At 34.8% G+C, this 17,355-nt stretch overlaps 1 protein-coding gene across 1 annotated transcript in view; it reads left to right on the forward strand.

The window, feature by feature from the left end:
- Positions 1-17,355, forward strand: part of LOC131848657 (mothers against decapentaplegic homolog 6) — a 55,093-nt gene that overhangs the window by 26,861 nt on the left and 10,877 nt on the right. Inside the window, exon 3 of the mRNA XM_059198578.1 lies at positions 15,879-15,971. Coding sequence (XP_059054561.1) covers positions 15,879-15,971 — 93 coding nt within the window. The remainder of the gene's footprint in view (positions 1-15,878; positions 15,972-17,355) is intronic.

Here is a 17,355-nt window from a genome sequence, read left to right on the forward strand (position 1 = left end):
TAGATTGATTGTAAGATTACTGTAGTTCTACATCATATACGTTATATGAACTATACATCATACATACACGTGTAGTACGTTATATGCATATACTAAAAACAATTATTATAATATATCAGAAAAATTTACACATCTAATATCAAGTTTAGCAGAGCTTGTATTATGGGTACTAGACAAATGATACAAATACATAGATACATTTTTTCTAAATACATAATATGTATAGAAAATACCCAGATACAAACTCTAATGTTTGCAGCATGTGGGTAATAGAACCTACGGCTGTTGTATGTAAAGCGGTGTGCTGAACTGTTAGACCACTGAGGTCGTCAACTACTGTTATCTTTACTTATTTGTTTAATCATAGTTCCTCGGCATTTGTAGGTCCCTAAAAGTGTCCAACCACTGACAAAACAAAACATTGTTCTATTATTTAGATTAGATAGACCAATTGTGCAAGTATTAGTGACGTATCAATATTTGGAGATATTGTCCGTCGGACACGATTTGTTGATACTAGTACCAAGATATTTTTTCCGGAATCTCTTTGATTAGAAATACAAATAATCATTATTCAAATAAACTTAATATAGGCACTTTTGAATATTTTTTATTCCACTCGTTCGGAAAGCTGTCTCATCACAAGAAGGACGAACAAGAAACTTGTGTGTTGCTCTTTTTAATAAATGTTTTGATTAATTATATCACCGCTCTTGGAGGGTGAAATTGTTAAAGTTACTCATTTAAAAAATGTGTATACAACTGCGAGTTGCAAGTCAAACCAAAAAAAAAATCGTTAAACTTTCTGAAAGCTAATTAACATTCAGATACAGCAAAAGTTTTTTTGATGGACTAACTAAATAAGGATTGCTTTGGTTAATGTAATTCTTCTTCTTCTTTATCCTCGCCTCTACCAGTTACGCGGGGTCTGCTTTCCAGATCTTGAGGCGCCATACATTTCGCTGGTAAGCATCGTCTTTTGACAGGCCCAACTCCTTCATATCCCTATGGACAGGTAGTTGTACCTTGGTGCACTTGCCATGGTGGTCTGCCTCATACTCTTTTCACTACAGCCATGGGAAGGGACTTCTTCATTACGTTTTTTTGCGGTTTCGCACTTAAGCTAAATATTATAACTAAATTGGTTGAACTAATTACTTAATAAAAAATCTCTTACTTACTCAATTGATACAAGGGGCAGAGCTAACCGTGATGAACACGTTTGAAGAATTTTTTTATTAAAGGCTCAAGCTCCGCGGATGTCCATAGTACGTTGTAACGGCATCGTCTCGTCGAGTGTAAACCGTCCTCGGCGGTGTCATTGAGCTTTCAAGTATTCGGTTGCCGTGCGGCGCTGTGTGAACACATCATACCACGGAACCCGTCCACGGAATGCTACGGTTATCGTTCTATCGGTCCTAACTATGCGTCACTTTCATATGACGCGTATGGTTACAAATATGCGAATTGAGGTACGACACGTTTACACTTAACAAGTTGGTGAGAAATCGTTTGTTAGTGTTGCATTCATAGAAATAGAAATAATCTTTATTAATTGTGAATAAAAATTCTAGTACTAATTCCTCTGAATCTCTTTTTACATTTTTTCTCAGCATTCGTAATAATGTTATAGTGAGAAATTTTAATATGCTGCTAAGGTCCATATTTCTAAAATCGTAATATTTAATACGGTATGTATTAAATATTTTAATAGAATAGAAATAATGGAAATAATCTTTATTTAAATAAACTCATTACAAGCACTTTGGAATAGTCATATTTTTGATTCTACAAATCATTCGGAATGCAGATTCATCACAAGAAGAACAAGCATGAAACTTGCGTGTTGCTCTTTTGAATACATGTTTTTTATATAAATAACAACACAATAACAAGTAAAAGGCATGCGATAATCAACATAGAAACCGCTACGCACTCATTCTTAGTGCAATCAGATAATATTGTCAGGGCTATGAATTTTAAGATTGTTTAAAAAAAACATTATTATCGTTAATGAACTTTCAATTCTATAGTATGCTTTTTTAAAAAGGAAGTTTTTTATACGACTTTCAAATCTTTTTTCAGCCAGTTTTATAACAAACTCTGGTATTTTGTTGTAAAACCTTACGCAATTACCATAAAACGAATTACTAACTTTAGTTAAATGACATTTAGGTAAAGTCAGTAGTACCTACTGCCATAAAAATACGTCCTTTTTATTGTAATTGGAATGTTAAAGAAATGGACGGACCACCTGATATATATAGTCAACATAATTACAACGTCTTTGTGACAGACTCGACCCATAGACTCTGCGGCGAGATATTGCATCTCTCTACTTTTTCTACCGCATATATCGGAGTGTTCTTAGGAAGTGTTCGGATTAATACCAGCTGCTGAGTTTCACCACCGTACCACCCGCCAGAAACTGAAATACCATCCTGATCATCTGGATGAATGGCGGTCCACCACAGTGCGGTTTTCTAGAAACTTTTTGCCACGCACAATCACATTGTGGAATCACCTTCCAGCAATGGTATTTCCGAACCGATACGATATTGAAACCTTCAAGAAAAGAGCTTATTCCTTTTTAAAAGGCCGACAACGTACTTGCATTTCCCCTGGTGTTGCGGGTGCTCATGGGCGGCGGTAATCACTTACCATCAGGTGAACCGTATGCTCGTTTCTCTCCTGTGCTATAAAAAAAAAAGATTATCAGCGCTGCAGGTTTATCTGTAGCTTTATGCTGAGTTGGTTGGCTATTCACCTTTGCGGCACATAAAGCCACTTTTTTTCTAAATATAAATGAATTTATGCTATATGTTTGTAATTTATGAATAATTTTGTTCAACACGTCTGTTACTGGAGCGGGAACACAAGTACTATTTTAATAAAAACCAAAATATTAGTAAAAATGTGTATTCTTCCCAAAAGGGCTCACAGCAAGAAGTAATAAAAAACAATATGTAATAGTCAAAAGTGACGTATAAAAATATAGATATAAAAATATAAAGTTTATAAAAAGAATGATAGACAAGCTGCCAGCAACAACGTCCCTCATGTATGTTGTTTTTGTAATCATTACATAGTATAAAACAAAGTCGCTGTCGCTGTCTGTCCATCCCTATGTATGCTTAAATCTTTAAAACTACGTGACGGATTTTGTAGCGGTTTTTTTAATAGATAGAGTGATTCTAGAGAAAGGTTTATAATAATATGTATAATACATACGAAGTTCGTACATACGAAGCGAAGCCGAGGCAAGTAACTGCTAGTTAGTGAATAAAGAATTTATTTATCTTATTACTTTTGTTCAACTTTTAACTAGACTAAAGCTAGTAATAAACATATGCAAATGGCTTTGAACAAAGTGTGGTTATTCTAAAGATTGTTATTACCAATTATAGAGTACTGTACTTATAGTTAGTATGTCTTATCAGTACTACTTGAACTGTGTCTTATCACGACGCCAGACTTGATTGTAGATAGCATGACATCACTAGATTTAGTGTAAGGCCATCATTACACTATCAAACATTGATTCTGCGGCTATCATACGCGTAGGATTAATCCAGGATTAGTCTAGCTACATATCTGCTAATCTATAGTTAACCAATTTTTTTAACGTGTGAAAAATCTTCTAAATTCGTCATCTTGTTGGAGAGATGGTGGGGTGGTGAGTGGGACTTTTACCCAATAACTACTACTACTAATACTACACGATGTATCTGTAAGCGCCTATGCCGGAGCTGGGTTTTTTTTTGTGGATGATAATGGAATGGTGCACCCGCCTGCGCTAACGGTTTACGCTGGCGGGGCACCAGTGGAGGATGAGAAGATGAGCATAAAGTCAGGTCAGTTAGCTTAACGTAGCAAATTCAACGGGAATTTATCACGATGGGTTCCAGGTGGAATCGTGGTGGTCAACCTCCATGGTACATTGCTAGCTATGTGATTATTAGTCCACATTACTAGCTCGACGGATCGGGCTGAAATTTGGCATGCAGGTAGATGTTATGACGTAGGCTAGGATTTTGATTAATTCTACCCCTAAAGAGATAAAATAGAGGATGAAAGTTAATATGAAACTTTGTCAATTTTAAACCGATCGGGCTGAGACTTTGCATGCATAAAGCTACTATGACGTAGGCATCCCCTAAGAAAGTATTTTCACCTAAGGGGATAAATTAACGCGAGCGAAGCCGCGGGCAAAAGCTAGTATATATTATTATATATATTACTAGTGTAAAATTGGCCTTAAATAGTACATATGTTGTAAATCTCGGTATTCGCTTACGTTGACGTCACACGTCACCTCACGTTTATCATCTCATAACAGTGATGCTGTCATCTCCGAGAATAAAGCTAAACTTGCTGATTAAGCAAAACATTCCACAACTCCTCGAGTAGATTCCATAGTGGCTGATAACGATGGCGTATGAATCCTTTCTTAGAAGGTTGTATTTCATTTAAATAAACAAAATATCTGCGTAAATTTATTTAGATTAGGCTAGTTCCAGATTAAGATCAACATTATTGTCTAGATAAATAGATAGTCGGTTGTACCTGTAATTGAATTGAATTGAATACAAAATATCTTTATTCATGTAGGTCTACAGACTCTTATGATTGAAATCTACAGTCAGCTCGGAATGATTTCGAGATGAGAAGAACTGACAAGAAACTCAATCTTATATATAAAATTCTCATATCACAGTTTTCGTTCCCATACTCCTCCGAAACGGCTTGACCGATTCTCATGAAATTTTGTGAGCGTATTGAGTAGGTCTGAGAATCGGCCAACATCTATTTTTCATCCCCCTAAATGTTAGGGGTAGTCCACCCCTAATTTTTTTTTTATTTTAAGGCAAAACAACGTTTGCCGGGACAGCTAGTATATATATATATATATATCTTAAAACCATCCACATTCGTATATTACACTTTCCTAAAAACATTCTCTCCTTTTTTCCATTTTATTCCTACGATTTGAAATCTTATTCCGTTGTTTTTGTTTGTATTGTTTTGTATTTTCGCGATTTATATTCAAATTTTGTTTAACAAAACATTTGTTTGTTCAATTTACAAACAATCCAGCATACTTTGGTAACACCTCCAACGGGGAGCGTGTTTTAGTTTAAATATTGGCGGATTCTTTACATAAGCTTTTGAATAATGTTTGAAGTGTTATTAAAACGGAATCCATTTTCCGTGTAAACACTGGCAACACGTGTAGTTTACTTTTACCGTTATTCATAATAGAGACAAGACAGGAGCAAGACACGTATTGTGATGTTTTATGTTTGATCACCTAGCATAATCTACATAAACATTATTTAATTATTATTAATTTATTTAATACTAGCTGTCCCCGCGAATTCGTCCGCGAGGAATTTAACTTTATTGTAAACAAAAGTAAAAGTGCACTATGTTACATCTTATAACATTAGCTACCTGCCAAAAAATTTGGCTAACCATTTCATACATACAACCCTAAATTTTCACCCTTCTATCACCAACCCCTATTTTTTTATAGCGTTATCAATTTATATGGCAAAACAACGTTTGTCGGGACAGCTACTTATTATTATACAATTAATATTGAGAACCACTTCAAATTCAAATTCAAATTAAAAAATCATTTATTCATGTAGGACATTTTAGCCGCCTCTGAACATCAAGTTTTTACATTATAATTTTTTTTTACTACCGTCCAGTTCGCTCCAGTTCGTTCTTCGTTGTTTAAAGTAGCTTAAACAGTTAAATTATTTGAACCATTCAACGATAATTTATATAAAAATGACACTAATCTAAATATCACGGATTATTTAACCGTGAGTCATTCATACTAGCAATGTATGTAGGTAAAAGGTACATGAACCGACCATACATACATACATTATTCACCGCGGTCATAATTAACAAGAATACATACATTGTTCTCATACAACATTCATGAAATCATTATTTTGAACCCATTTTTAATTCTATTCTAATCTATATATCTATACATATAAATAAAATTGGAGTGTCTGTTTGTAATATTGAAATAACAGTTTTTTACTACATGCATATGAATATAAATACGGTACGTACACCAAAATGTCATTTTTTACATTTTTTGTCTGTCTGTCTGTTTGTTCCGGCTAATCTCTGAAATGGCTGGACCAATTTTGACGGGACTTTTATTGGCTGGTAGTTATTGTAATAAGGAGTAACTTAGGCTACTTTTATTTTAGAAAAATAAAGTAAATTCCACGCGGACGAAGCCGGAGCGAGTAGGTAGTTTGCTCATATGATTACCATTTACTGGCAAATGTAATATTAAGTTTTAAGTTTTTTGCATAGTTATTTTTAACATATATGTAGGTATATGTTATTTATTTATTAACATACTGCGATCTTATCAAGGTCGATACGAATGGCCTACGTACATTTTTATTAAAGTCATACATACATTCATTTACATACCTCATACGGTACAGACCACACACGCAGATTTTATATAAAATTCCGTTTTGACTAACTTAAGTTTTTTTTAATATAACCGAAATGGGGAAACGTGGTAACAGCCTACCGATAAGTGCCAACCGGCGGTAAGTGGTCTAGTGGTTTGGCACACGTCTTACATCCTACGGTCGCGGGTTCAATTCCGCCCATAGCACATTACATCTACTTATATTTGTATTCATATGATTGTATGTATTGGTTAGAGTTTATTGTATATTATGTATGTATTTCATAAAAAAACTATACAAGTTTTTCTATCAGTTAATTGTCTAGTGCTTACATATAAAAACATATTTCTATATATAAATTTTCGAAACATTTTATTTATATTATAAACGCGAAAGTTTGTGTGTATGGATGCATGTTTGTTACTCTTTCACGCAAAAACTACTGAACGGATTCTGATGAAACTTTACAGTAATTTAGTTTATACGTTAGAATAATACATAGGGGGCACATCTAGTAGGTATTATACATATATATGAACGTCTGTCTGTCTGATTTACCTTTTCATGACTAGACGGCTGAACTTATTTCAATGAAGATAGATTGTATAAAGATATCGCGTATTCACTACCTTTTATCTAAAACAGCAGATAGATTTGCGAAATCTAACAATATTTTTATTTAAATAAATCTTGTGATAAATTCCCTGTGAATTTATCACAATTGGATAACTGACCTGACCTCATGTTCATCTTATCATCCTCCACTGGTGCCCCGCCAGCGTAAACCGTTAGCGCAGGCGGGTGCACCATTCCATTATCATCCACTAAAAAAATATAAGTGTTGTAAATTAAATAAATTCAACGTAATGACTCGCTACCTGATAATTATCACTAAATTTATCAGATAATGATTAGATATTTACAACTAATCTAGGTAATTCTTAAATATATTCGTGAATGTATGATTTATGTATGTAAATGCCCCAAATAGATCGTAAACATTATTTACTCAATTGTCCATTCATTTCCATACATTTATTTATGCATAACAATTTGTATACATCAAAGTTTTATTAGTCATACGTTGCGTCACTCTTTAAGGGGGCTGAGGGGGTCAGAAAGTGTGACAAGAGGTGTGACCAAAAATTTTATGTCATATTTCAAAATGTAATTAATATATGTAAGTAACAAACCAAAAAACCACTAAATCTGAATTATTAAAATATTTTTATATTGTCACACTAGGGGATTATACAAATGTGATTAATTGTGACATTTGCTCAGTTGTCCATTACTTACCATACATTTATTTGTATGTGTATTACAACCTGTATGTATCAAAGTTTTATTAGCTATTTATAAATTATTTTACTCTTTAAGTAGGCGCAGAGGGGGGAGGGGGTCAACAAAATGTGACATTGTGTGACAAGAGGTGTGACCTAAATTATGTGACGTCATATTTGAAAATCTAATATATCTAAGTAACGACCAGTAAAACACGAATTTTGAACTATTAACGAAATTAGGAAAAACCTACAATAATATAATCTAACCCAAAAAAAACCAAAGGAAAAAGTTTTTCGTTGTAGCTTCAAAAATGACTAAAATTCACTCAAACTTTCAACCCTTCTTTAGCCTTAATTGGTTTTTTTTAATGTTATATATATTTGTATTTAATCAACTCTGTAAAAATAAGCTTTAAGCTTGTAGCTTTAAATATGACGATACTTACATACAACTTTTAGTCTCTACTTCCAACTTCTTACAACCTCTTTTTTCGCATTAAAAACTTAACTATCTGTGTACCATATTACATTTAAATCGGTTTAGTAGTTATGGTGTGACACACAGACGGATAGACTTTCGCATTTACAATATTATAAACGCGAAAGTTTGTTAGTATAGATGGATGTTTGTCACTCTTTCACGCAAAAACTACTGAACGAACTTTGCAGATACTTTACAGTAATATAGCTTATATGTACATCAGAATAACATATAGGGTGAATCCGCGGGCACAGCTAGTAATACACGTAACTATTTTAATACTGATTTTATACTGTCGTATTAGCATATCATTATATAGTGTGTGTGTGTCTGTGTAGACACGTGCAGGTGTCCAGACGTGATCTCATCATAAACCCGATATTCTGGTCCGCCGCCGGCCGCTATGTTTCTACCTATTGAGTTTTTTTATTAGCCCGTGCGAATTGATTTTGGAAGCATCTAGTTGAAGCTATGGTCCTACAGAGATCTACTCTCAACTCTTCCATTCAAGCCAATTCAATAATCTATACTTATAAATAAAATTGGAATGTCTGTTTGTAATATTGAAATAACCGTTTTTACTACATGGATATGCGTATGAATACGGTACATACACTAAAATAAATTTTTTACAATTTACGTCTGTCTGTTCCGGCTAATCTCTGAAATGGCTGGACCGATTTTGACGGGACTTTCTTTGGCAGGTAGTTGATGTAATAAGATGTAACTTAGACTAATTTTATTAAGGATATGCGTATAAATACGGTACATACACTAAAATAACATTTTTTACAATTTACGTCTGTCTGTTCCGGCTAATCTCTGAAATGGCTGGACCGATTTTGACGGGACTTTCTTTGGCAGGTAGTTGATGTAATAAGATGTAACTTAGACTAATTTTATTTTAGAAAAATATAGTTATTTCAACGCGGACGGACAGTCGCGGTTACAGCTAGTCTATATCTATTATTATAACCGTGCGATTTGATTGATTGACGTATTGATTTTGGAAGCAACTAGTTCAAGCTATGGTTGTATCAATGGAGAGGACAACTATTGTGAACATGTACCACATTTATTTGATAAGAATACGAGCTGAGTTTCTTGTCAGTTCTTCTCATCTCGAAATCATTCCGAACTGACGGTAGATTTGACATATCATAAGAGTCTGTAATAGACCTACATGAATAAAGATATTTTGAATTTTGAATTTGAATTTAATGTAATAAACGCGGGAGTTTGTGAGTATTGATGGATGTTTGTTACTCTTTCACGCAAAAACTACTGAACGGATTTCGATGAAACTTTACAGTTACAGATTTCACGCACCTACATATATATATACTCGCTAATATCTTTATAAAATACATATATTTGTTACAAATTAATTATAATAGTCTGTAATAGACCTACATGATTAAAAAAAAATCGCTATAGAGGTAACATTTTTTAAAAATTTACAATTCAATACTCAATCTATACTAATATTATAAAGAGGTAAAGTTTGTATGTTTGTTTGTTCGAGGTAATCTCCGACGAAGTTAGTAACAAAGAAATTATCTATGTATGTATCTATACGTTCGTATGTGATGGGAGTGCCACTTTACAATCGGCCTTTACAATTAACCGACTGTAGCCAACAGCGTACCACCAATTGAACGAAACTGTTATTATTATTTATTTATTTATTTATTTATTTGCATAATACAATGTTACAATTAGGTCTTACAAGATGAATATTCGTTCAATATATTCAGCCTGCAAACAGGCAACATTTATATACATTATTACTTTTATATATTGAACTAGAGGGTGCGTGTGTGCGCGGGCCTCAAGAGGCCCGCGAGGCGTTGTCGTTGATTTTTTTTGTGAAGACGGTTTTCTTTTCGAATAGACTTAGTTGGCAAGTAGAGTTGTCTGTTTTGATACGATTAGGTGACTTCCTATTGTAACAGTGAATTTTTGTTTCACGTGTACCATCCTGTGGCGAAACTTTGTATTGTAATGGTCACAATACGAAACCTAACCTAACTTACCTTTCTGTATACTATATTAGTCTGGGGTCAAAGTTTTTAATGTAGAGATCATAATACGAAACCTAACCTAACCTACCTTTTTGTTTACTATATTATTCTGAGGGCATAATTTCTACTGTAAGAGTCGCAATACAAAACCTAACCTAACCTACCTTTCTATATACCATTTCGACCTGTGCCTTTAATTTTTATTGCAATGGGCACAATACAAAACCTCACATTACCTACCTTTCTGTATACTATATTAATTTGGGTTCACAGTTTTTAATGTAGAAATCATAATACAAAACCTAAACTAAGCTACCTTTTTGTTTACTATACCATTCTATATACCATTTCGACTTTTTATTTTTTTTTATTTTGACTTAGCTACCCGGGTGACAAAAACATTTCGTCCATACATTGTCAACTTCTTCTAATAGTTTACTATGAAAACCGTTGTAACAACTTACATCGGTTTTCATAGTAAAGTTTTCCAAACAATTTTGATAAAAGCCTTAGGGTTATTATTTATCGTAGGTAAAGGACCTATGATAAATAATAACCACTCAACACTCTTTTAATTAAAATATCATAAATATTAAAATCGGAGAAAGTTTTTAGCGCTGGCAATACTAAGATTCAATGCCATCCCATAAAAGCGGACTCGCTGCATGGTTACCATGTACCAAAATAAAAAAATCTTCCAAATTTTGTTCAAAGTCAACCTCGGCGGCCATCTTGGATTTTTCCATTTTGATACTTCTGACGTATATATTACATGACGACAGATATATTTCGTCCATATATTGTACAGAGACACGGTCCTTTTAAAATATTCGGTCGGTTCCTTAGTAAATATTACTTTCTACGAAAATCTATGCATGGTGTTGCCCCCTAATTTTACAAAAAATTGCATAAAACTATAAAGATGAGATTTATTATAGATACCCGTCACTTTTATGTTAAAATGTCGGAAAAAAATTTCCCACATTTAAGGTTTGCAAAATTACCCAAAAATCGGGGAAAATTTGTAGCCTATATAATACTTCACGTCTTTGCTCCATAGAAGTAACTTGCTGTAAGGAATAAAATACTACCCCAAAAATGAGTTTTAAAACGTCCCTAAACTTGTCATCGGGAATAAAGTACCCTAACTCGGCCGCCATCTTGAATGATTCCTTTTTAAATAGTTTTAACATATACATCTTCAGGTGAGAAACATTTCGTCCATACATTGTACAGAGCCAAGGTAACTCCTTCTAGTAGTTCCTGAGTACCGTTTACAATGGAAATCGATGTATGGTGTTGCCAGCTCATTTTGACAAAAGCCACCTAAGACCCCTTGGGGATTATTTTTGACAGATCGGCATCATTGTTTGGTCTAAAATGATGAAACAAAAAATCCCACGGTTTTTTACTTCTCTCGATATTACCCTAAAATCGGGGAAAATTTTTAGACCAGGTAGTGCTTCGTACCTTGTTTCCACTGCTCCATAAAAGTCAACTCGCTGCAGTGACAATGAGTACCTGAAAACTGAATTTAAAAAAGTACCCTAACTCAGCCGTCATCTTGGATTTTTACTTCTTAATACTTTTGACGTATTCACCCTAGTAACAGAAACTTTTCGTCCATACATTATGTAGAGCCTCGGTGACTTCTTCTTGTACTATTCCCTAAGAAAACTGATCTAAGGTGTTGCCAACTAATTCTGACAAAAACCACGAAAAACCCATAAGGGGATGATTTTTGACAGATATCCATCATTATTTTGTTTGATATACAGAAAAACAAAATTCCCACTTTTTGGACTTGTCTTCTAAATTACCCCAGAATCGGGGTAAATTTTCATACCATTTTTCCTTTTTCATCCATATATTGTACAGAGACACGATCCTTCTAGTGGGTCCTTAGTAAATATTACTCTTTACGAAAATCGATGCATGGTGTTGCCAACTAATTTTACAAAAAATCGCATAAAACTATTAAGGTGAGATTTATTATAGATCCCAGTCACTCTTATGTTAGAATGTAGAAAAAAAAATTCCCACATTTTGGGTTTGCAAAATTACCCAAAAATCGGGGAAAATTTGTAGCCTAGATAATATTTCGAACCGAAATCTACCATGGCTCAATAAAGGTCGACTCGCTGCAGGGAAGCCAGGTACCCCAAAATATATTCCTAAATTTATCATCAGAGATAAAATAGTTAAACTCGGCCACCATCTTGGATTTTTCATTTTTGAATATTTTTAACTTATCCACTTTGGTGACAGAAACATTTTGTCCATACATTGTGCAGAGCTAAGGTGACTCCTTCTAGTAGTTCCTTAGTACTGTTTACTATGAAAATTAGTTAATACTTCGCACCGAGAGTTTCCATTCCTCAATACAAGTCAATTCGTTGCAGGGATGATAGGTACCAAAAACTGAATTTTAAAAAGTTCTTAAAATTGTCGTCATAGATAAAGTATCCTAATTCGGCCGCCATCTTGGATTTTTTCTTTTTAAATACTTTTAACATATACACTGGTGATAGAAACATTTCATCCATATACTGTACAGAGCCCAGGTTACATACACCTAGGAGTTCCTTAGTACGGTTTACTATGAAAATCGATGTATGGTGTTGCCAGGAGATTTTGACAAAAACCACCTAGGGCCCTTTGAGGGATAATTTTGGAACAATGCTCATCACTGTTTTGTTCAAATTGACGAAAAAAAATTCCACGTTTTTTTACTTTTCTTCGAAATTACCCCAAAATCGGGAAAATTTTTTGGACCAGGTAATATTTCCCACCGAGAATTTCCATTGCTCTATAGAAGTCAACTCGCTGCAAGGTTTAGTGGCACCCCAAAATTGAATTTTTAAAAGTCCCTAAAAATGTCAACATAAATTAAGTACCCTAACTCGGCCGCCATCTTAGATTTTTACTTTTTAATACTTTTGACGTATTCACCTTAGTGACAGAAACATTTCGTTCATACATTGTATAGAGCCTCGGTGACTCCTTCTAGTACTATTCTCTAAGAATACTGATGTAAGGTGTTGCCAGATAATTCTGATAAAAACCACCTAAAATCAATAGGGGGATTGTTTTTGACAGATTTTCATCATTCTTTTGTTTGAAATATCGAAAAAAATTTTTCCCACTTTTTAGGACCTATCTCAACAATTACCCTAAAATCGGGGAAAATTTTTATACCAGGTAATACTTTGTATTGAGACACATCATCTCTCCATAGAAGTCGACTGGCTGTGGGGTTGCCAAGTGTCCTAAAACTACATTTACAAATATCCCAATTTTTCTCCGAAAAGCAAAACTCCCCTATCTCTGCCGCCATCTTGGATTTCTAAAATTTCATAATTTTCCCTAGAGGCCGGGTCCTTCGGCTATCCGACGCCGTACAGTGCGTTGAGCTAGCATACTCGTAGGTACCCTATCAATTTCAGTTTTTGAAGCTAGACCTCAATTTCAAAATTTGTCCGATGATGTATGGGTGTTGCCAGCAAATTCTGAAAAAATCCACCTAAAACCCTTCAGGGGACGATTTGTGGTAGACCAAAACGAGTTCTTCATTTAAAATGTCAAAAAAAAATTTTCCCACTTTATGGGACTTTTTTCCAAAATTAACCCAAAATCGGGGAAATTTTTTAGGCTGGATAAACCTTCCTGCTGAGAGTTATCCAAGTCCGTAGGAAGAGACAAGCTTCGAGGTTGCCATGTGCAGCAAAAACGCGATTGAAAATATCTCAAAATTTTTCGAAAAACTAAATCTCCCATAGCTTGGCCGCCATCTTGGATTTCTGAAATTTCATAATTTTCCCTAGAGGCCGGGTCTTTCAGCCTCCCAATGCCCTACAATAGGGATCGGTAGTATCCCCACAAGTACCCTAGGAATTTCAGTTTTTGGAGAGACACCCCAATTTCTATTTTGGTCAAACCATGTATGGGTGTTGCCAGAAAATTCCAACAAAACCCACCTAAAACCCTTTAGGGGATGTTTCTCGATAGGCCTTGATGCTTCTTTTGTCAAAAATGCCGAAAAAATTTTTTCCCACTTTTTGGGACATTTCTCCCAAATTACCCCAAATTCGGAAATTCTTTTTATCGCTGGCAATACTTCTTACCGAGACCTATCATCGCCCCATAGAAGCCGACTCGCTGCGGGGTTGCCCTATATCTAAAAAATGATTTTGAAAATAATCCGGATTTTTAGGACCAAATTCACACGCCCCCAACTCGTCGGCCATCTTGGATTTTCGAAATTTCATAATTTTCCCTAGAGGTCGGGTCCTTCGAGTTTCCTATGCCCTACAACCGGTGTCGCCAGCACCCCCGCAACTACCCTGGGAATTTCGGTTTTTGAAATCCTAGAAAATTTTCAACCAGTTTTTGGCAATTTTTTCACCGCCATCTTGGATTTTAATTTTTTGTTTTTACGCCATATTCTGGGTCCCGCCGAGACGTGCCAAATCACTCTTTGAACGGAATCGATCCGAGCGAAACTGTAAAAGTTAGCCGCCATCTTTGTCCGCCATCTTGGATTTTCCCAAATTTCGGAATTTTCTCGTGGTCACCCTAGCCAAAGGAACATTTCCCCCATACATCGTCTCGACCCCCGGACGCTCCTTCTGGGAGAACAACTATGTCAATCAGTGAGTGAGTCACCGTAATGCAGCTTTATATATTATAGATAAATTTTTAAAATATTTCTAATAATTATATTAAATTGTTCATGTATTAAAATGTGTCAGCAACTAACGTTATTTTACATGTCAGAAAAATTCCTTAATACTATAAAAACAATTTTCTAATAACCAATTATAAAGTCTAGATTTAAAAGGTTTAAATTTGCATTTTTAAGTCAGTTGGTAATTTAGAGAGAGAGCGAGAGCCTCATGTATTGATGTGCATTAGGGATTCATCTTACGTTCGTAAGTTTGGGTAAGATGGATGTTTGTTACTCTTTTGTGCAAAAACTACTGAACCAATTATGGTGACACTACAGCAGCTTATATATCAGAATAACATGTTATTACATAGTATAAAACAAAGTCGCTGTCGCTGTCTGTCCGTCCCTTATGTATGCTTAAATCTTTAAAACTACGCAACGGATTTTGAGGCGGTTTTTTTTTAAATAGATAGAGTGCTTCAAGATGAAGATTTATATATATAACTAGCTTTTGCCCCCTTAGGGGTGGAAGGTATCAAAATCCTTTCTTAGGGAATGCCTACGTCATAGTAGCTTTATGCATGCAAAGTCTCAGCCCGATCGGTTTAAAATTGACAAAGTTTCATACAAAATTTCATCCCCTATTTTATCCCCTTGGAGGTAGAATTAATCAAAATCTTTTCTTAGCGGATGCTACGTCATAACATCTACCTGCATGCCAAATTTCAGCCCGATCCGTCCAGTAGTTTGGGTTGTGTGTTGATAGATCACTATGTCAGTCACCTTTGTGTTATATATATTTAGATACATGTAAACCCGTGCAAAGTCGGGTCGAGTAGCTAGTAATATGATAAATGCGAATGTTTGTGAGTATAGATGGATGTTTGTTACTCTTTTACGTAAAAACTTCGACTAAATCGCCGCCATACCTATAGTAAAAAATGTTTTCTTTCTTTCCAGAGCACGAAAGAGAGAAGAGTAAAAAAACTGAGGACGCAAGGAGGACTGACCACGAGCGGCTAGATGGTGACTCCCTCGCCACTGACGGTGAAGGTATTGTACCACTTACCATACTACTGCGTTATTATTGTCATATGTTTGTAATCATAACATCTGTTAAATCATATTTACTGAGCAAAGCCACTCGCTGAACGATTACTTCATTGCCACGCACAACCACATTGTGGAATTACCTTCCAGCAATGGTATTTATTTGTATTGGTTTGTCTATGTAAGACCAACCAATACAAACAATCATACTCATGAATACAAATGTTTGTGCCGTGCGGAATCGAACCCGCGACCCTCGTAAGTCGGTGTACTAACCGCTGGACCACCGAGACTGTCAATAGAAATCATCATTACGTATAAATATGCATAAGTATGATAATTAATTATAGTTATGCGTGTTTATCGATGTAAAGAAAAAAAATATTTAGTTAATTTGTCTAGAACCTTTTATATACTTTTTATTCGCACTTGACCGGATCTTGTATCCCTCATTTCTCCAATGATTAATACTCTAAAAACACGCTAAGCCCGATAGGTCCATTTGTTATCACTAGATAACAATAGTGGCTATTCAACAGTTTATATTTGATTCGTTCTACTATGACATATAATATATATGTATATGTTAGACTTCACATCAATATTGTAGAAAAAATCCGATATTTTAAAAAGACATTAAAAGAAGGTAGTTTGTGTTTAGTACTAATGAAGTATGCGTGTAAAGATTATTACAAATATTGTAAATAGCGCCATCTAGTATTTATAGACCGAATTACTACACTGACTTCGGTCTATAAATACGGAGGTCGGTAGTTGAATAATCCTCTTTCGTTGCGTGAGCCGCGGCATTCAGTCGACGAGGGCAGAGCGTGCCGGTTGTGTTTTGGATACTAAAGTGAATTTTATTAGGAATGGGTTTATCCCGGTCTTAGTTGGGCCTGGGGGGAAGCTGCAAGTAGTGAAGGTGAGCGTTAATGCATTCTAAAAGGGCCTTTTAAACCTACACCCGTGTCACAAGTCACGGGCGCTGCTTGGGGTTTTCCTTCCGGTAGCCGGCTTCAAAGCCGTCGACATTAATTAGTGCTTGTATATATAATAAATAAATATATTTATTTATTTTAGAAAGATGAACGGTGTAATTTCACATGTTACTTGTCATATTATATTGTCGTATGCCAATTAATAATCTTCGCCAATAGTATTACTAGATTAATTTTTTCATTATCCAATTTTAACTAATCAAAGTAATCCTATATCCCATCAAAAACATAAATGTGAAATGATAGCCGAGTTTAATATTATGATATATGCCTTGATTGTTGACTTCTACGACAAAAGAGATGAGATCTAAATGGGTGCCAAGTTCAATGGTCTGTCCTGAAATGTATTTATAACAATATAAAATATAATTTCTTCTTATAACTTA

This window comes from Achroia grisella, unplaced genomic scaffold (genome assembly GCF_030625045.1).
Source record: "Achroia grisella isolate CSIRO2021 unplaced genomic scaffold, CSIRO_AGI_Agris_v1 utg567, whole genome shotgun sequence".
Lineage (NCBI taxonomy): Eukaryota > Metazoa > Arthropoda > Insecta > Lepidoptera > Pyralidae > Achroia > Achroia grisella.